This window comes from Macadamia integrifolia, unplaced genomic scaffold (assembly GCF_013358625.1).
Source record: "Macadamia integrifolia cultivar HAES 741 unplaced genomic scaffold, SCU_Mint_v3 scaffold3167, whole genome shotgun sequence".
Taxonomy (NCBI): Eukaryota; Viridiplantae; Streptophyta; class Magnoliopsida; order Proteales; family Proteaceae; genus Macadamia; species Macadamia integrifolia.
Genome location: NW_024869261.1, coordinates 12,561 through 28,298, shown reverse-complemented (window position 1 = coordinate 28,298; position 15,738 = coordinate 12,561). Strand labels below are relative to the sequence as shown.

Below are 15,738 nucleotides of genomic sequence, written 5' to 3'. Positions count from 1 at the left end.
GGGGACGTATCATTTGTCTTGTTTTCACATTTTTTTTTAGCTAGTTATTAATATGATTTTTTTTCGTTTCGTCAAATCCTATCGAGGACCATAGGCCACTAAGGATTGTCCCAACTCCCAGAGGGTGGGGCTGGGGCTGGGCAAGGGGAAATAACAGGATGTACACATATGATGAAGGGGGAGAGTCGAACAAGCGACCTATCCCTAGACTTAGGCCAACTCTCTTCTACATTGGCAGCCACCACCATGTCAAGGGGCACTTTTCAGTTGTTAATATAGTTTAGCAAATAACTAATCCCATAATAAGGTTGCATTATATCACAATTATAGTCATCAAGAAAGTTCAATAACCAAGGAAATAGTCTAAAATAACTGAAATGGGACAAGGTAGGCACCTACAAGGGGTTATCAAGAGGTCTAATTATTATTATTATATTTTTTTTAGGTCTTTGAGGTACCAATACTTGATCCCTGGTTCCCAAGGGATTATCAAGAGGTCCACTTATTGTTACATTACTATTACCTACTACAATTATTTAGAGAGGTGGGGGTAGGAGGGCCGAACACTTGACCTCTCCTTGGCCTTACAGTAGACCTCCTCTAATTAGCTACGGCCACAAAGCTAGAAGCTAATCCCCATGGACTTAAGAGTTTTAATGCAAGATAAGTTTTCCTTTTGTATTTTTGCTATTTATGGTAGATCTATATATAGCTTGCTTTTAGCTCCATGCTTATTTGAGGTTTAGCTAACGTTATTATTAAGTAAAATTAAAGTGATTCATCGTAAATTGGGTAGAGCATTTTATAATTTTTATTATAATATTACTTTTATATTTTAATATTAATATATATTTCATATGGTCATGGGAAATATGAAATCCATTGTAAAGACACTCTAAAGCAGATGTTGTTTTGGGAATGATCATTTCCATGATTACCTTTTGTTAATCCTAGACAAATGACTCTAATTTATTTGATCCAATTATGAAAAAAGAATTTTTTACTGACTTTAAGAGTATTAAAGAATTCGCAATCTTATTTTCTTATCCTTTTAGTATAACATATTTCTTTATTTAATGACGTAAAATCCTATCGTTTCACATATGCCTTTAAAAATATATACAAAACAATGATCTCTCTTTATACGTCGCTTTAAATTTATTATGAAATTCATTTTTTAGCCTTGGCCCATAAAAAACTATTGGGAATAAGGCAAATGATAATATAAAAAAAAGGTTGCATGATCTAAATTAGGGGTGTCAATTCTTAAACCGAATCGGTAAAACCAGCCGGACTGAACCGATAACAACATGGACCGAACCAAACCGAAGCCTTATTGGGTCGGCTGATTTGGAGTATTGCAACCCCAAAACCAAATCGAACCGCACCGAAAACTGGATGAACCCGAAACCAAACCGAAACCATCTCAAAACCCGAACCGAAACTGAAACCAAACCGGTAAGAAACCGAAACACTCCAAAATTCATTAAAAAAATCAAAATTTGCATAGTTTTGTAAACATTTGTATAGAAAGTCAAATCCAAACTGGACCAAAAATCAAAACCAACCTGGTTACAAATCGATTTAAGAAACAGAAGACAAACAGAAACCAAACCGCACCGAAACCGAAACCAAACCAAAACCAGAATTTCCTTATTGGTTCGGTTTCGGTTTCAACTTTCCCACAGGAAACCGACTCAACCCGGACCAAAACCGAGCCAGACCGATCGATTGACACCCCTAATCTAAATACACATATTGACATGTAATTTGGATAGTTTCCGAAAAAAATATATATTAAATATTAAATATTTTGTTTGTTTATTTTATTTACGTTACACTTTTCTTATTTCCTAATTAAAAAGGTTGAGCACAACTAGCTATACAATTACATCCAAATTATAAAAACCAATAAACTCTTTGACAATGAATAAACCAATTGCCAATTATATGAATGCACTATAAAAAGAATAAATATTTTGATGACAACTTCACTGTATAAAAATAGAAATAAAGACAGAAAAAACAAGCCTAAGACCTAAAAAATATGGTATTAGAGACTACGCCTCGTATGTCAAATCTAGGTAGTCATACTATCAACTATTTAAAAAGATATATAATTTGAATCGAATATAATCATCGAGGAATTCTCACAATAAAAGAATGCTAGCTTAGACCAAAAATGAGTTTATCAATTAATTGTAAATAGATAATTGGATGATAAATGTGGGCTTCAAAATATGCAAGTTAATTTGATTATAAGGCTAATGATTAAAATCAAAACATATTAATTTTATAATACTTGAATTAAGAAATAAAGTTGCTAATTTAGCGTGAAGAACAAGTACTAAGCAAGTCATCTAATATTAAAACCAAAATTAAAATGGGCATAAAGAGTATAGGCATAGAGTTTCAATTATCAACTAAATACCTAAGTTTACTTATATTCAAGCATTTGGTATCATTTATTGATTTATTGTCATTTTTTTGGGCTTGCATGAGTGGGCCGGAATATAAGAGCACATTTTAAAGAGGGTCCGTTTAAAAATCGGTTAAAGCCCGTTTAACATTAAACATGTCCGTAGCCTGGTTAAGGCTCGACTAAAGCCCGATTATAGCCCGAGGCCAACCAACCAGATATAAAATGTACCATGCCCTCAATAACTAAGTCCGATTAGTTAAATGGGCGGACACAGTATAGCCTTTGAAAGTCTTCAAGCCCGATTAAGCCCGACCAAAACTGAACCGACCCGACCAATTGACACCCCTAATTGTCATAATAGAGACCAACATCTAAATCCATGACTGGCCTTTGTAGTTCAAGTGGTATCAACCTTCATGGACCCTGATACTAATTCAATCGAAATTGATTGAGAATCACTCACAATCACTTGTGTTTAATTGTTGATACCTCATATTCTGTGATTTGAGTTGTGGATTATATTACTTTGTCTTTCTCTTAAAATTGGTAGCAATAATAATTATTGAAGTTTTAACGAGAATTCTTTGTAAATCAAAGAAGTGTGAGAAAGAGAGCTTGTAACTCTCCGTCGCCAGTGAAAAAGTTCTCATTGCACCATGGACATAGATACCTTGCCGAATCATATACATCCTTGCGTTGCTCTTTCTTTTGGTTCCCCTTTGTTTTTTTTTGTTCCGATTTCTACAAACCTTAAATTTTTTTTTGGTAGGACGACAAACCTTAAATTGAAGGATTATTCAACTGATTTGATTAGGATAAGCCGGTGCAGATCTGATTCGACCCGATTCCAGCAACCGGATTCCGAAATTCCTCAAACCATGCCAAAGGCACAATAAGAATAAAAAGATGATTATGTAACCGAAGGATATCTATTGATCAATCAATATATCCACTTTATCTTGATATCTTATTTTGTTCGTGTTGCCTTTTGTTGTGACGGCTAGACGTGACATTTAGTTCCAACGTTCTTGGTGCGTAGTTACAACTAATTTTTAGATTCCCTTGTGCAGCTATATACGATGCAAAGATCGAACGACAAAGTAAGAACAACACAATCTAATCTCCCCCACTGCTTTTGGATATATTTCTGTGTCGTTGTTTCTTTTCTTCTTTATTTTCTGGCAACTTTAATTTGTTGGAAAAAAAGTTTTTTAGGATCGAGCGTTGAGGTTCACTACATGATCCTTAGGTTGGAAATCTCGCATCCCTCTCTTCTCTACCTCAAGTGGCTCTGTTGCTACACGGTTCACCATATCCTTAAGGAAACTCGATCGAAATTTTATCAAGCCTCTTTGAATAAAAAGGAAAATTTCAATAGATAAGAGATCCTCGAGAAATAGGACCCATCATTTACTCAAGATGGATATAGATGATTTGTCACAATAGAAGATTTTTATAATCAACAAGGATAATAAAGCATTCATGTCCTATAATGTCCTTCGGCTTGGCCAAAACACATGGCATCAGAGAAAATATTATGGCAGCCTACGGTGAAGATACAGCGAGAAGATATAGGTGAATTGGTACCTTGATAAGAAAAAGACTTGAGATTAGAAGCATCGCTCCATTTTTATTTTTATTTTATTATTATTATTATTATTATTATTATTTTAGAGTTTAAGAGCACCTTGTTGATGCTTTCTTACCCTCAAGAATAAAGCAATAGGGTTAGGAGAAAGTTTTCATTTGCTCACGCATCTACCTTCATAAACATTTCCCTCTAGCTGTTGGAGGCTCAAAATGTTTTCATTGTTCTATGATTTTCATCCGAACTCAATGATAATCATCCGTGAAGGAGTTCCTCCTTTAACGTGGCTTGAGAAACATTGACTCATAAGGATATAATTTTTCAATATCTAAATATTAATCACCCTATCACTATCCGTACTGATTGCAAATGATATGAAGAACCATTAAAGCCAAAGAGATATCGGTTAAACTCTCATTTTCATAATAAAAGATATTGAGGAGATCATAAATGAAATTTTGGATTCCATTGAATCCCATAACTAACCTTGAGATATATTAAGTAATTGGGATTTTACAACTAAACTCCCTATCGATATAAAGAAGTAGCCTTCAAAGAATGTCAAGTTAGCATCCCACTTGTATTCAATCATGGTCACATCACAAGCAGAGAAGCCTTCCTTCTTTATTAGAGAAGGAAAACCTAGTCCTATAACTTTTAGGACTGAAATCCTCTGCGATTGGCAATGAGTGGCAGTGAAGATCCAATGGCTCAAATGGCCCTGACATGCACCCCAACCATTGGATGCTCACTGTCACTCACTGCCTCCCTATAGATGATTTTTGTGCCACTCTTATACTTACTCTTCTATCACATTAAATGAGCAAAAGATCCGTATAATTTGGAATGCCATTCATTAGACAAAAAATAATGTGATGGTTTTTGGACTGACAAAGATGTTTCTATGAAATATTGTAGTCAATGGATAATTTTAGGCCCATTGCTTACCATAGATTTTTTTTTGGGTGTAAGACCTATACTAGGAAGGGATAGGAACCCACAAGGGGTCAACAAGGGGGCCCATTGAACCACACTTATTATTATTACTACTAAACTATTATTATTTTTCAAAAAGGTGGGGGAAAGAGGGTTGAACCAAGGACCTCCCATGTTCTTGTATTAGAGCCCAACTACCTGCAATTATATTTGAGTGTTTGAAGTAATCAAAAAATCAGACCGTCCCACTATTAAAAGAGACCAGATTCTAATTGTGAGTACATTTAGGCGCCGTTTGATAACCTTTCTTCCGTTTCTATTTCAAGAAATGGCAGAAACATAAAAATAGCAAAAATGGAAATTGCCGTTTCTGGAAACAGAAAAGGAAAAGAAGGTGTTTGATAATACTTGTTTCTGGAAACATTTCCGATAGACTTTGGTGTTTGATAAACAGAGCTGAATTCATACCTAAGTAAGTCCTCTGCAGTTCTCCCTTTTAGCCGATCCAAAAATTGTAGTTGCTAGCTTGCAGTGGAACCGAAGAGTCCCAAATCCCTTTTTTTTTTTTTTTTTTTAATCATACTCTACATCAACACACATAAATAAGGAAATATGTTACTAGCTTCTAGTGGAACGATGAAGCTCAAAAATGTGTTCGGGTTTTAGTAGATTGGGGGAAAATGAAATACTACCTTGAAGAGGAGAGATGTGCTTGCGGAAAGGTAAACCGAAGCTTGAACTGATCTACCTCTAGTGAATGAGAGACTTCGAAGGATGATCTCGCCTAAGAAGTCGGATGCTTTTCCCACCTTTTGTAGACTCTTCAAGGTTGAAGAAAGAAACCCCCGTAGAGTTCACGGGAGTTGGACGAATGTGAGGCAAGGCGAAGGATGAAGGACGAATCTCTAGTAATGGACAACTCCGTAATGCTCATAGGAGCTGGGTAAGTGATCACGAGGGTTGTGTGCAGTCGATTCTTGGAGGTAGCAGTAGGGTTGAGCAGAGGAGGACGCTCTCCTTTCGTGGTGTTTCAACAGGGATGAAGGAAAAAGAGAGAGTGAACAGGGCGTCTTTTTTTATCGGGCAGAGGTCTTTGTATGTTGGAAATTTTGTTTCATGGAATGACGAAAAAAGTGAAACATATTTCGTTGGTCCTGTTTCTTGTACCATAAATTGATATAAATTTCAATTAATATTTTTGAAAATAGGAGAAACGGAACATGTTTTCCAAACAATATTTACCCCGTTTCTCCGTTTCTGGAAATAGGAAAATGCAGAAACGTTATCTAACGGTGCCCTAGTATACAAGATGGTTCTGAGATTGGCCCTTTGAGACCAGAACTTGTAAGGAACTATTATGATTACCTTGAACTATCCCATTTGACACCTTTAATGTCTTGAATTCAAATTTCTAAATGCTCACTCTAATATTTACTTAAGAAAAAAAAAAAAAAATCTCACTCCTAAAGTGTTGAGAATGAGAATAAGGTCTAGTTAAGTTTGCTATCAATACCATCAATAGAAAATACTCAAAAATAATGATCCTTAGGCTACTTCTAATTGGAAGGAAGGTAAAAGGAAAGGAAAGTAAAATGAAAGCAAAACTAAAATGAAAATTATATAATCATCACTTAATATAATTATTTAATTTACACCAAAGCATTTCAATTGTCGTCATCAAATTTTATAACATTTGGTAACAAAATTCTATAATTATAAGAAGGAAAATAAAGATTTCATTTGAAAATTATGATTACCATAATTAATAAAAGTTCAGGGTGGCAATGCAATCATAATTATAAAAGCTTTTATTTTCATTTTGAAACGGATTTCAATCCTTTCCTTTTGCTGTATTTTACAATCAGATGGAGCCTCAATGTATTTTCAATTTAAAAGATTGGCCAAGTGAGTAGATTGTTTAGATCAACTCATCATCTTGAATTATATGGAAGGCTAATTTGGTCAAATCAACCATTGGCTAGGTACTTAATTGCATATATGTCAAGTTTTGAGACATATCTCAACCTTATGGTCTATACTTTCAACTTCTATTCATATATTTAACTATTCAATCAAATTTGTCAGAGTTTCATTTTCAAACTAAAGAAACACCACTTTGAAATGGTTTTCAACCCTTCACTAATCCAGCTGTGGACTTGCACTTGGGCCATAAAAATATTTTAGTAGGAGGATAATTTTTTTAGGACCAAGTTTCTCTTCATCCTTGGCGAAGGGATTCCCTATCTTAAGCATTGTTGCATTGGACTCCTAGGGGTACAAATGACTTCGTATAATAGGAGAGCCAACATATCTGAATCATTGATTTCTTTCACCATGGGTAAAAGAAAACTTTCTACATCTTTTAAAGGTTAGGGTTTTCTAGTTTGTAACACCCCTTGTTTCTCCCTTGGGCCCTTCGAGTGCCGAACTTCTCTTTAGCCACCATAGTGTTACACCCACATGACAAATAATAATAATAATAATAATAATAAATAAATAAAATAAAATAAAATAAAATAAAATTGAAAGAATAAGAGATCATTGTCTAGTCATGTAGCGTCATGTAACCTCTGCACCAACGAGAACATAGAGGAAAATATACATGAATGAAAATTTTAATTTTAATTTCACATGAAACAAAATAGTAATTTCAGATACTCATGTTTCTAGGCATAGAAGCTTCCCAATCAGACAGCCTTATTTTTTCCAAGATAAAAAATTTTTAACATGAAAATTTGTGTTATTTAACATTAAAAAATTGAAAGAAAAATGTATTTAATTGAAAATTTTACGAAGAATGGACAGATGATCTATAACTATGGACAACTTATCTACAATGTACAAAATTCAATTGCCAAAATAAACTGCCAGATGGGGTCATTTTATGAACTTCAACACCTTGCCCCCATTACCCCCAAGTTTTATCCTTTTTTGATTTAACTGCTTTTCCGTGTCCAAACTCTAAACACTCCAACAAGAGACAACCGAGCGAAAACAATAATTCCAGTTTAGCTACAGCTGAACTAAAAGAGAAAAAGGAATGAAAAAGCTGTCAGTGATTGGCTTCTTTAAAGAGGCCAAGCCTCCTGACCAAAACGTTATCTTCATCTTTTTTTAATTCCTTTTTTACCCTCACTCTATTATTCTATCCTTTTTATTTTTTTTAAATAATAAGGCAATTTACAAAAGAAAAGTGGTTTCTCTCTCTAAAACTTTTTTTTTTCTTCTAGATTTCTCTCTCTAAGACATTTGAAAGGTAGGGAACTAGGGACAGGATAACAAAAGGCTACTAAAAATAGAGAAAGGAAGCAGATTTCACTTCCTTCCGGGAGGGAATCTCTGGGACCAAACTGCCATGGTGGCAAAGGCCTGGCTCCTGGGTTAGGAAAATTCAGAAAAACAAGGAAAAACCATGAATTTCAATTAAAATTTAAATAAATAAATAAAAGGGCATTTATATTGGGGGAGAGGTTTAAGAAGGGGGAAGAAAGGGACGTTGGGGATCCGAGTTAAGGCGTTGTTTAGTGGCGGCAGCGGTGGAGGTGAAGGAGGAGCGCTGCTGCTGCTGCTGGTGGAGGCCGGCGTTGCATGGATTACGGCTGCTTAGGGTTTTTAACACAACGAGAAAGAGAGAGAGGAAGACACGGTCGGACTTCTCGAGTTACTTCCGATCGTGTTTTTCCGATCTGAAAATTTTTTTTTTTTTTTGTTCTTTTCACGATTCTGGACGTTGAATGCTTGGATCTCTCTTCTCTGATCCGAAACTTTCTGGTTCATTTGTCCTCTCTTACGAAGGAGGAGACAAATTGTTGTTTTCTGACGCTCAGGGGCTTCTCCTGCACTCTCAACGGTGAAAAAGGGGATTTTTTTTTTTCAATCCTTGGGGTTTCTCGCATACTACATTTTTAGTTGCTCATTCAGTTCCAGTAAATCATAGAGGTTGGCATTATCGATGGATCAGAAATCGGTTTTTGGTTGATGGACCTGCATTTCAGTGCTTTGAGTTTGTAGGAAATTTCCGTTGATGGTGGAAGTGGAAATATCTTTTTCACATAAAGCATTTCTTGATTGATGAATATTTGAGGCAGATTTCCGACGGCATTGTGCGGCGTTCGTATCTATCTTCTTTCCCCAGTAAGCTCTTATGGTAGAGGGAGGCTCCGTAAAACCTTCCAACGATAACAATTTCATCGGATGTGGACAGGAGAAGCAGGGGATGAGAAAGGGGTAGCATTTTCCTCGTGATAGCTGAAGAAGGAAAACGTAACTTAGATCTCGCATTAATGCCATTTTTTGAATGCATGAACTTTGCTAAATGACGGGCTTTGCAGGGCACGAAATTGCTCTCTTTTTATACTCTTCACTGATCTAACGCTTTTTCTTCGGTCATCGAATTTCTCCATTCAGTTTGGGGCTCTGGATTCCCGTTGAGATTTAAAACGAGAGCCTCATCGACACAGGTAAGTCTCAAGGGAACTTCAAACTTAAGTATCCTTTTTTTTTTTTGAAATCAAAATTTAGCTTATGTGATTCTTGTGCGGCTGCTTCCTCTCCTAGATCTGCCAAATCTCATCGATAGTTTTGTTTTTACCTAATCTGTTTATTTTAATTTTGGGGTTTGGAATATATTTGAAGGAACGATCAGTGCGGTTCCGAATGTCGTTCAAAAGTATTGTTCGAGAGCTGAAAGATGGGATTGGGAACATATCGCGGAGACGGGTAGAAGGGAAGCACTCGCACAGCCGCACCAAATCGCACGTCAACTCTGATGGTCGTATCAAATCGCACGTCAGCTATGATGTTTGTCGGTTGCCTGCTGGATCCGTTCAAAGCCGTTGGGCGAACCTGCCGCCAGAGCTGCTTCTTGATATCATTCAGAGGCTAGAAGCGAGCGAGACTACTTGGCCTGCGCGGAGGCATGTGGTTGCTTGTGCATCTGTTTGCAGCTCATGGAGAGAGATTACAAAAGAGGTTGTGCAGACCCCAGAAAAAAGTGGGAGGCTCACATTTCCTATATCTTTGAAACAGGTGAATTTTGTTTACTTATCTCCTACTGTCCTATCCTTTCTGGTTTTACTTCCTTGATTTCATTTCCATTGTCCCTATTCCTTGCTGATTATTTTGGGGGTTGGGGTCCTTGAACTTTGGTAGCCGGGACCGCGTGATTCTCCGATACAGTGCTTCATAAGAAGGGAGAGAGCAACTTCTACTTATCGGCTGTATCTGGGTCTGACCCCTGGTTGGTATTCTCACAAATTATTTCCATTTATTGCCTGGTACTGCAGCCTTTGCTTTTTTATCCTTACTTCTCCGTTTATTAGATAGTCGCTTGTGATTGGAGTTCGAAATGCTCATCTAAAATTCCAGGTTCATGTAGAAAGAGAGGGAGCTGCCTCAAAGACGCATTTCCTTCCTGTTTTATATTTTATATTTGTAGATTATAAGAGAGAAGAACTAGAGACACCTTAGTGTGTGTGCTCATCTTGGATTTTAATCTTTTCCTGGAGTTCAGGAATTGTGTTAAGATGGTGTGCGATTTTGATGAACTCTCAAAATTCTTTGTTGAGTTGAAAATGCCACTGGTCATCTAACATGTATGTTTCTGATGATTTGCATGAAAATCAGCTCTGTTGGGGGAGAATGGGAAATTGTTGTTTGCAGCAAGGAAGACCAGAAGGGCAACAAGTACAGATTTTGTGACATCCTTGGATGCAAATGATTTCTCCCGTGCAAGCAATACATATGTTGGAAAACTGAGGTAAGTTTGATATAATTCTTGTAAATCTTGTGTGCTGCATTCTTCCATCATGATCCCAATAATTAACACATACATTTCCAGGTCAAATTTTTTGGGGACCAAGTTCACTGTTTATGATAGCCAGCCACCATATGACGCTGCGGGCCAATTAAATAGTCGGCCCAATCGAAGAATCCATGCTAAGCAGGTATCACCAAGAGTCCCAGCCGGTAACTATAGTATAGCCACGATCTCCTACGAGCTTAATGTTCTTCGCACTAGAGGCCCAAGGAGGATGCAATGCACCATGCATTCCATTCCTGTCTCTGCAATTCAAGAAGGGGGATCTGCTCCAACACCAACTGAATTCCCGAACTCACTTGATGAGCAATTTTCCTTTTTATCAGTTTCTAAACCCAAGGATCCAGTTGTTGATTTCAGCTCAACTAGCCTTTCAGAGCAACCAGCTTTAGTCCATGGTGCAGGGGAAGCACTGGTTCTAAAGAACAAAGCGCCTAGATGGCATGAGCAGCTGCAGTGCTGGTGCCTAAATTTTAGGGGGCGTGTTACTGTGGCCTCAGTTAAGAACTTCCAGCTTGTGGCAGCTGTAGAGCCTTCTCACCAAGTTTCAGTAGCAGAGCAAGAAAAGGTAATACTGCAGTTTGGAAAGATAGGCAAGGACATATTTACTATGGATTACCGTTACCCGCTCTCTGCCTTCCAAGCCTTTGCAATCTGCCTTAGCAGCTTTGACACCAAGCCAGCCTGTGAATGACTTCTTTTTCTGTTACTGATCCTTGTTATGGCTCATTTCCATAGAAAGTCAGTTGTAAATATTTTCAAATGAAGGCTCATTAATATCTGCCGTTAATCATCACTGAGTCTTTTAGATGTGCAGGAATTAGTTGACCTGTTGGTGGGGGTGCCCACAAAACATGCCTTGTAAGCTGCAGTTCTATTTACCTGTGGATGGGAGTTATACTGTAATGCTCTTTCGAAGTTTTGTACTCTATTACTACCAAATTATTTGATATTTAATTTTGCAGAAATCTGGTTGTACCCATTTAATTGCACTTTCTTGTTTGTGGTACCATTATAGACCTTGTTGAAATAGATCTAAATGTTCAGATAGAACTCAGTAATGCGACCAATATACCTTTTGGCTCCACACAAGCCACAGCAGCTGGAAACAAGATAATACATGCCAAAGGGAAAAGATGTTAGCATGCTTTGGACTATGAATATTATCATTATTTATGTACATATTCTTCAGTTTGCTTGTCTTTGTCCTGTTTCTTCTCACAGGTGTGTCGACAACCATGACGGCGAGGCTTTTCAGGTTTGTTTTGATCATTGTCACTGGATTCCAAGAAAAGGCCTCTGAGGCACCGTCTTCTGACTGTTGGCTCATGAGTGAGCTTCTGAGCTGGGGTTATGTTGAGCTCTGATTTGCTTGCCTCAATACTCTCACTTTTCTCTTCTGTATTGATTGGTTCTTTTGCTTTCTGAGAGAGAATGAGGTGAACTCCAGGATTTATTTCACTACAGGAACTGTTTAAAACAATGGAGTTGTTGATACTCTGCACGTTGCTATTAATGTATGCTGAGGTTGTCATGTCTTCACCCGTCTTTGGATTCTCCATCCTCCTCTGTGAGCTACCTTCTTCATCTGTGGTTGTCTCCATGTTGTCGTGCTGGTCGAGTTTATAGCTCCTATGAATGGGAACTGATCCTTCTCGTTTTGCTGACTCAGTACCTACATGCATGGCAGCTCCTCTATTTTCGCCAGCCATGGTTATAACGGTTGCTGATTTTTCATCTATAGCCTGTCTTGGATCTCCCATTGCCAGTTTGTTGACAAACTTTGAAATGTCTTCCCTGATATCTCTCTGCAAAATGCCTTGGTCACCAAGAAATGTTGTCGATTCTGGGCGAGGTACACTGCCCATTCTCCTTTCTTTTGGGTATGCGGTAACCACTTTGCTCTCTCTTTCTTTAAAGCCAGTTTCTGTGGTTTGCTTTCCTTCTAGTGCTGCTTGCTTCTCCTGCTTCTTTTGCCCATCTTGAGGTGTTATATTTGGCTGCCCTCTTGTCTTTGCGCTCAATCCCGAGGCCAAGCTGATGAGTTCCGTGATTGTCCTTTGCTTTGGTTCCTCATCAGCTGGTGGTTTGGGCTTCTCTCTCTTTGGTTCTAGGCTTCTTTTCTGTTCTGCTTTGGTTTCTTCTGCTCTTGGAGATGTCTGTTGCAGGAAAGGTGTCTCTCGAACTTCTCTGGAAGGGGATGTACCTGCCACAACTTGGTCTGATGCCTGGGATGGGTATTTTGCTGCATCATCAGAGTTAGTTGTAGTTCTTATTTGGTTTTCATTTTGGGAGGGATGGACAGATTTAGATGAGGTTTCTACCAAAGGCTGTGGTTTTTGGGATGGTGGCTGGGGCAATGCTGGCTCATATTGGGCAGCCGGTAACATTAATGGGGATGGGAGCTGAGAGGTCTTTTGAGATTGCATTGACAAGAGGGAGCTTGCTTGAGTTGTTGGTAGTGATGGTGGTGCTTGCTGGGTTGGTGATGAGGGCTGGGAGGCAGCTTGAGACTCTGGTTGTTCCTCAGGGGCTGTGCGAGATGGAGATGGGGATAGTGGGATTGTTCTATGAGTTTGTTGAGGAGGAGCAGTATGGGATGGAGATGGAGGCTGGGAGGCTGTATGAGATGGTGATGGAACATCCTTACTAGGTGTTGACGGGGGTAATGAAGCTCTCTGTGCTGCTGCTGGTTGCAATTGAGGTGTGGGGGATGGTGATGGGGGCTGAAATGCTTTCTGTGATTTAGGTGATGGAGGAACCTTACAAGATGGTGGAGATGCAGTGAGAGATGGTGATGGAGGTTGTGAAGGTAATCGCAATGGAGAAGTCTTAGATGGGGAAGGGGATTGAAATGTTTTCTGTGATTGAGGTGATGGAGGCACCTTACGAGATGGTGGAGATGCAGTAAGAGATGGTGATGGAGGTTGTGAAGGTAATCGCAATGGAGCAGTGCTAGATGGTGAGGGGGGTTGAGACTCGGTCTGTGGTTGGGCTTGGAGTTGGGGCGAGGGTGTATTGCCTGGTGGTCTTCTTGGAGGTTGAAACTGTGATCCTTGAATTGGTATTTCAGTAGCTTGCTTGGTTGGAGGTTGGGACTCAGTTGGGGGTTTGGTAGTGGCACGTGCTGGGGTCAGCAGCCTAGGCATCCTAAAGCGGAAGGACCGCCGCCGACTTGTCCGTTCAGCCATAATTGGTTTGCAATTGAACGACTTTGCCTGTGGTAGGCTGAGAGTGAACGTGGGGAAGGAAGGAAGGTCGTATTAAATAGGTTTGCATCTGATACTTAAATTTGGTTTTGAGTTTAGCATCTTTCTTTTTAAGGCAAAGGCAGTGGTTGCGTCTATCTAATTAGTATTTTTGAAGAGGCAATACTAGTATCTTAGCTCTTTTGGCTTATGGAACCTTATATTTTGAGTAGGGCAAGCGAGGATTCTTCATTCTTTACGTGGGCTTCTTAAGTCTGGTCCAATCTCTTGTATCACTTAATTCGTATCTTTTGTTCTCAATTCACATTCACTGAGTCTGCTCATTCTATTTCCATTCTGAAATCTTTCTTCTTGGAATGTCTTCTTTGGGGGCCACATGACATTGATGGGCAGAGGGACCTGTCATACATGCCAGATCTCAGAATGGTCCGCATCTTAAACTCGTGCGTGAATCCAGCAAGCTTTTGAGGTGTGGGTTTTCTGCTCCAGCAAGTCAAGTGTAGTGGGTATCTTTATTCCAGCACCCTTTGTTACGTCAGTGTAGATTGGGTAAGGCTGAAATTCTGGAATGAGTTCAGACCTAAAATTCTCTTGCTCATGTCAAGTGGCAAAATATAACATCCCATCTCTCTGAACATGCCTCACACTTTAACTAATGTAATTTCCCTACATTGTTGGTGAAGGAAAAGTACACCAACTATCCCAATAAATGCTCTACCCCAATTGTACAATATCCGTAATACCTCCCATTATTTAGCAATATCCTTTCAGACCATCCAAGCCCCTCAGTCAAGAGATTCTATGGGTGAAAGAAAATTGCCTCCTAAACACGTTGAGAATGATATAGAGATTCAGTCATTTCTAGGATGTAAACGGATCGAATTTGGTTTGAATAGGAGCCTATTCGTATTCAAATCTGTTTAATAGGAGTCAATCTGAATTCAATCCATTTATCTGACCGGATTTCTAAAACGCTATTAAATTCGAATTCGCTTATCTTAACGGTAATCAAATATTATCTGATTCGATCTGTTTAATAAACAGATACCGAATCCAAGAATCCAATTATAACTTAGACTTCTTTGCTTGCCCGTTTGTAATTTTAAATGAAAACCATCACACATGCTCACTCACTCACAACAAATACAGAAATCAATTCAAGCAATTTATTTTAGAATCACATAGCCTAGAATCACAACAAAACCAGCTTCAAAGAGCCTAATCCAAATCTGTTTTTGGTTTAAATGTTGATAAGATATGAAACATAGAGAGTAGATTTATCTAAAAAAAAACACTTGTTACTCCAATAACTACACAAATCCATTCTAACCAACTGAACTCAACACAAATCCATCATGACCAGCATCACATATAATATTTCGACACTATTATTATGTAATAAAAATTAATATATTTACTTGATATATATTATAATGAAAGAAACGGATTCGGAGAAACAGATATGGATATTCTTTACCATTGGATAGCTAAACGAATCGAATAATAATCGGTCAGAAACTAGGATTATCATATTCGTATCCGCTTAGTTTTCGAACCGGTTCAAATAATTTCCAAATATGTATTTTCCGAATACAAATACCCCTAAATAAATACGAACCCGGATCGAATACGGATTTTCGACTATCCATTTACATCTCTTGTCGTTTCTCTTTGTTTTTTCTCTGTTGCTGCAATGGATATAGATTGAAGAATGTCACCTCAAATCTGCTGGAAGAAACATCCCCATGACCTTCCATTTAAAAAA

General features: G+C 38.2%; 2 protein-coding genes and 1 long non-coding RNA gene across 3 annotated transcripts in view; 1 reads left to right on the top strand and 2 right to left on the bottom strand.

Moving 5' to 3' along the window:
* Positions 1-8,411: 8,411 nt before the first annotated feature.
* On the top strand, positions 8,412-11,739 carry LOC122067846 (tubby-like F-box protein 5). Its single transcript, XM_042631694.1, has 5 exons — positions 8,412-9,406; positions 9,582-9,974; positions 10,098-10,185; positions 10,572-10,704; positions 10,786-11,739. Exons 2-5 carry the CDS (start codon positions 9,603-9,605, stop codon positions 11,456-11,458), a joined length of 1,266 nt encoding a protein of 421 aa, XP_042487628.1. The 5' UTR covers positions 8,412-9,406; positions 9,582-9,602; the 3' UTR covers positions 11,459-11,739.
* Positions 11,740-11,794: 55 nt separating this feature from the next.
* LOC122067845 (proteoglycan 4) lies at positions 11,795-13,982 on the bottom strand. Its single transcript, XM_042631693.1, has one exon. The coding sequence runs from the start codon at positions 13,953-13,955 to the stop codon at positions 11,934-11,936; it is 2,022 nt and encodes a 673-aa protein (XP_042487627.1). The 5' UTR covers positions 13,956-13,982; the 3' UTR covers positions 11,795-11,933.
* A 1,672-nt stretch (positions 13,983-15,654) lies between these two features.
* Positions 15,655-15,738, bottom strand: part of LOC122067844 — a 269-nt gene continuing 185 nt past the window's right edge. The window contains exon 2 of the long non-coding RNA XR_006136891.1: positions 15,655-15,698. This is a non-coding gene — a long non-coding RNA (uncharacterized LOC122067844). The remainder of the gene's footprint in view (positions 15,699-15,738) is intronic.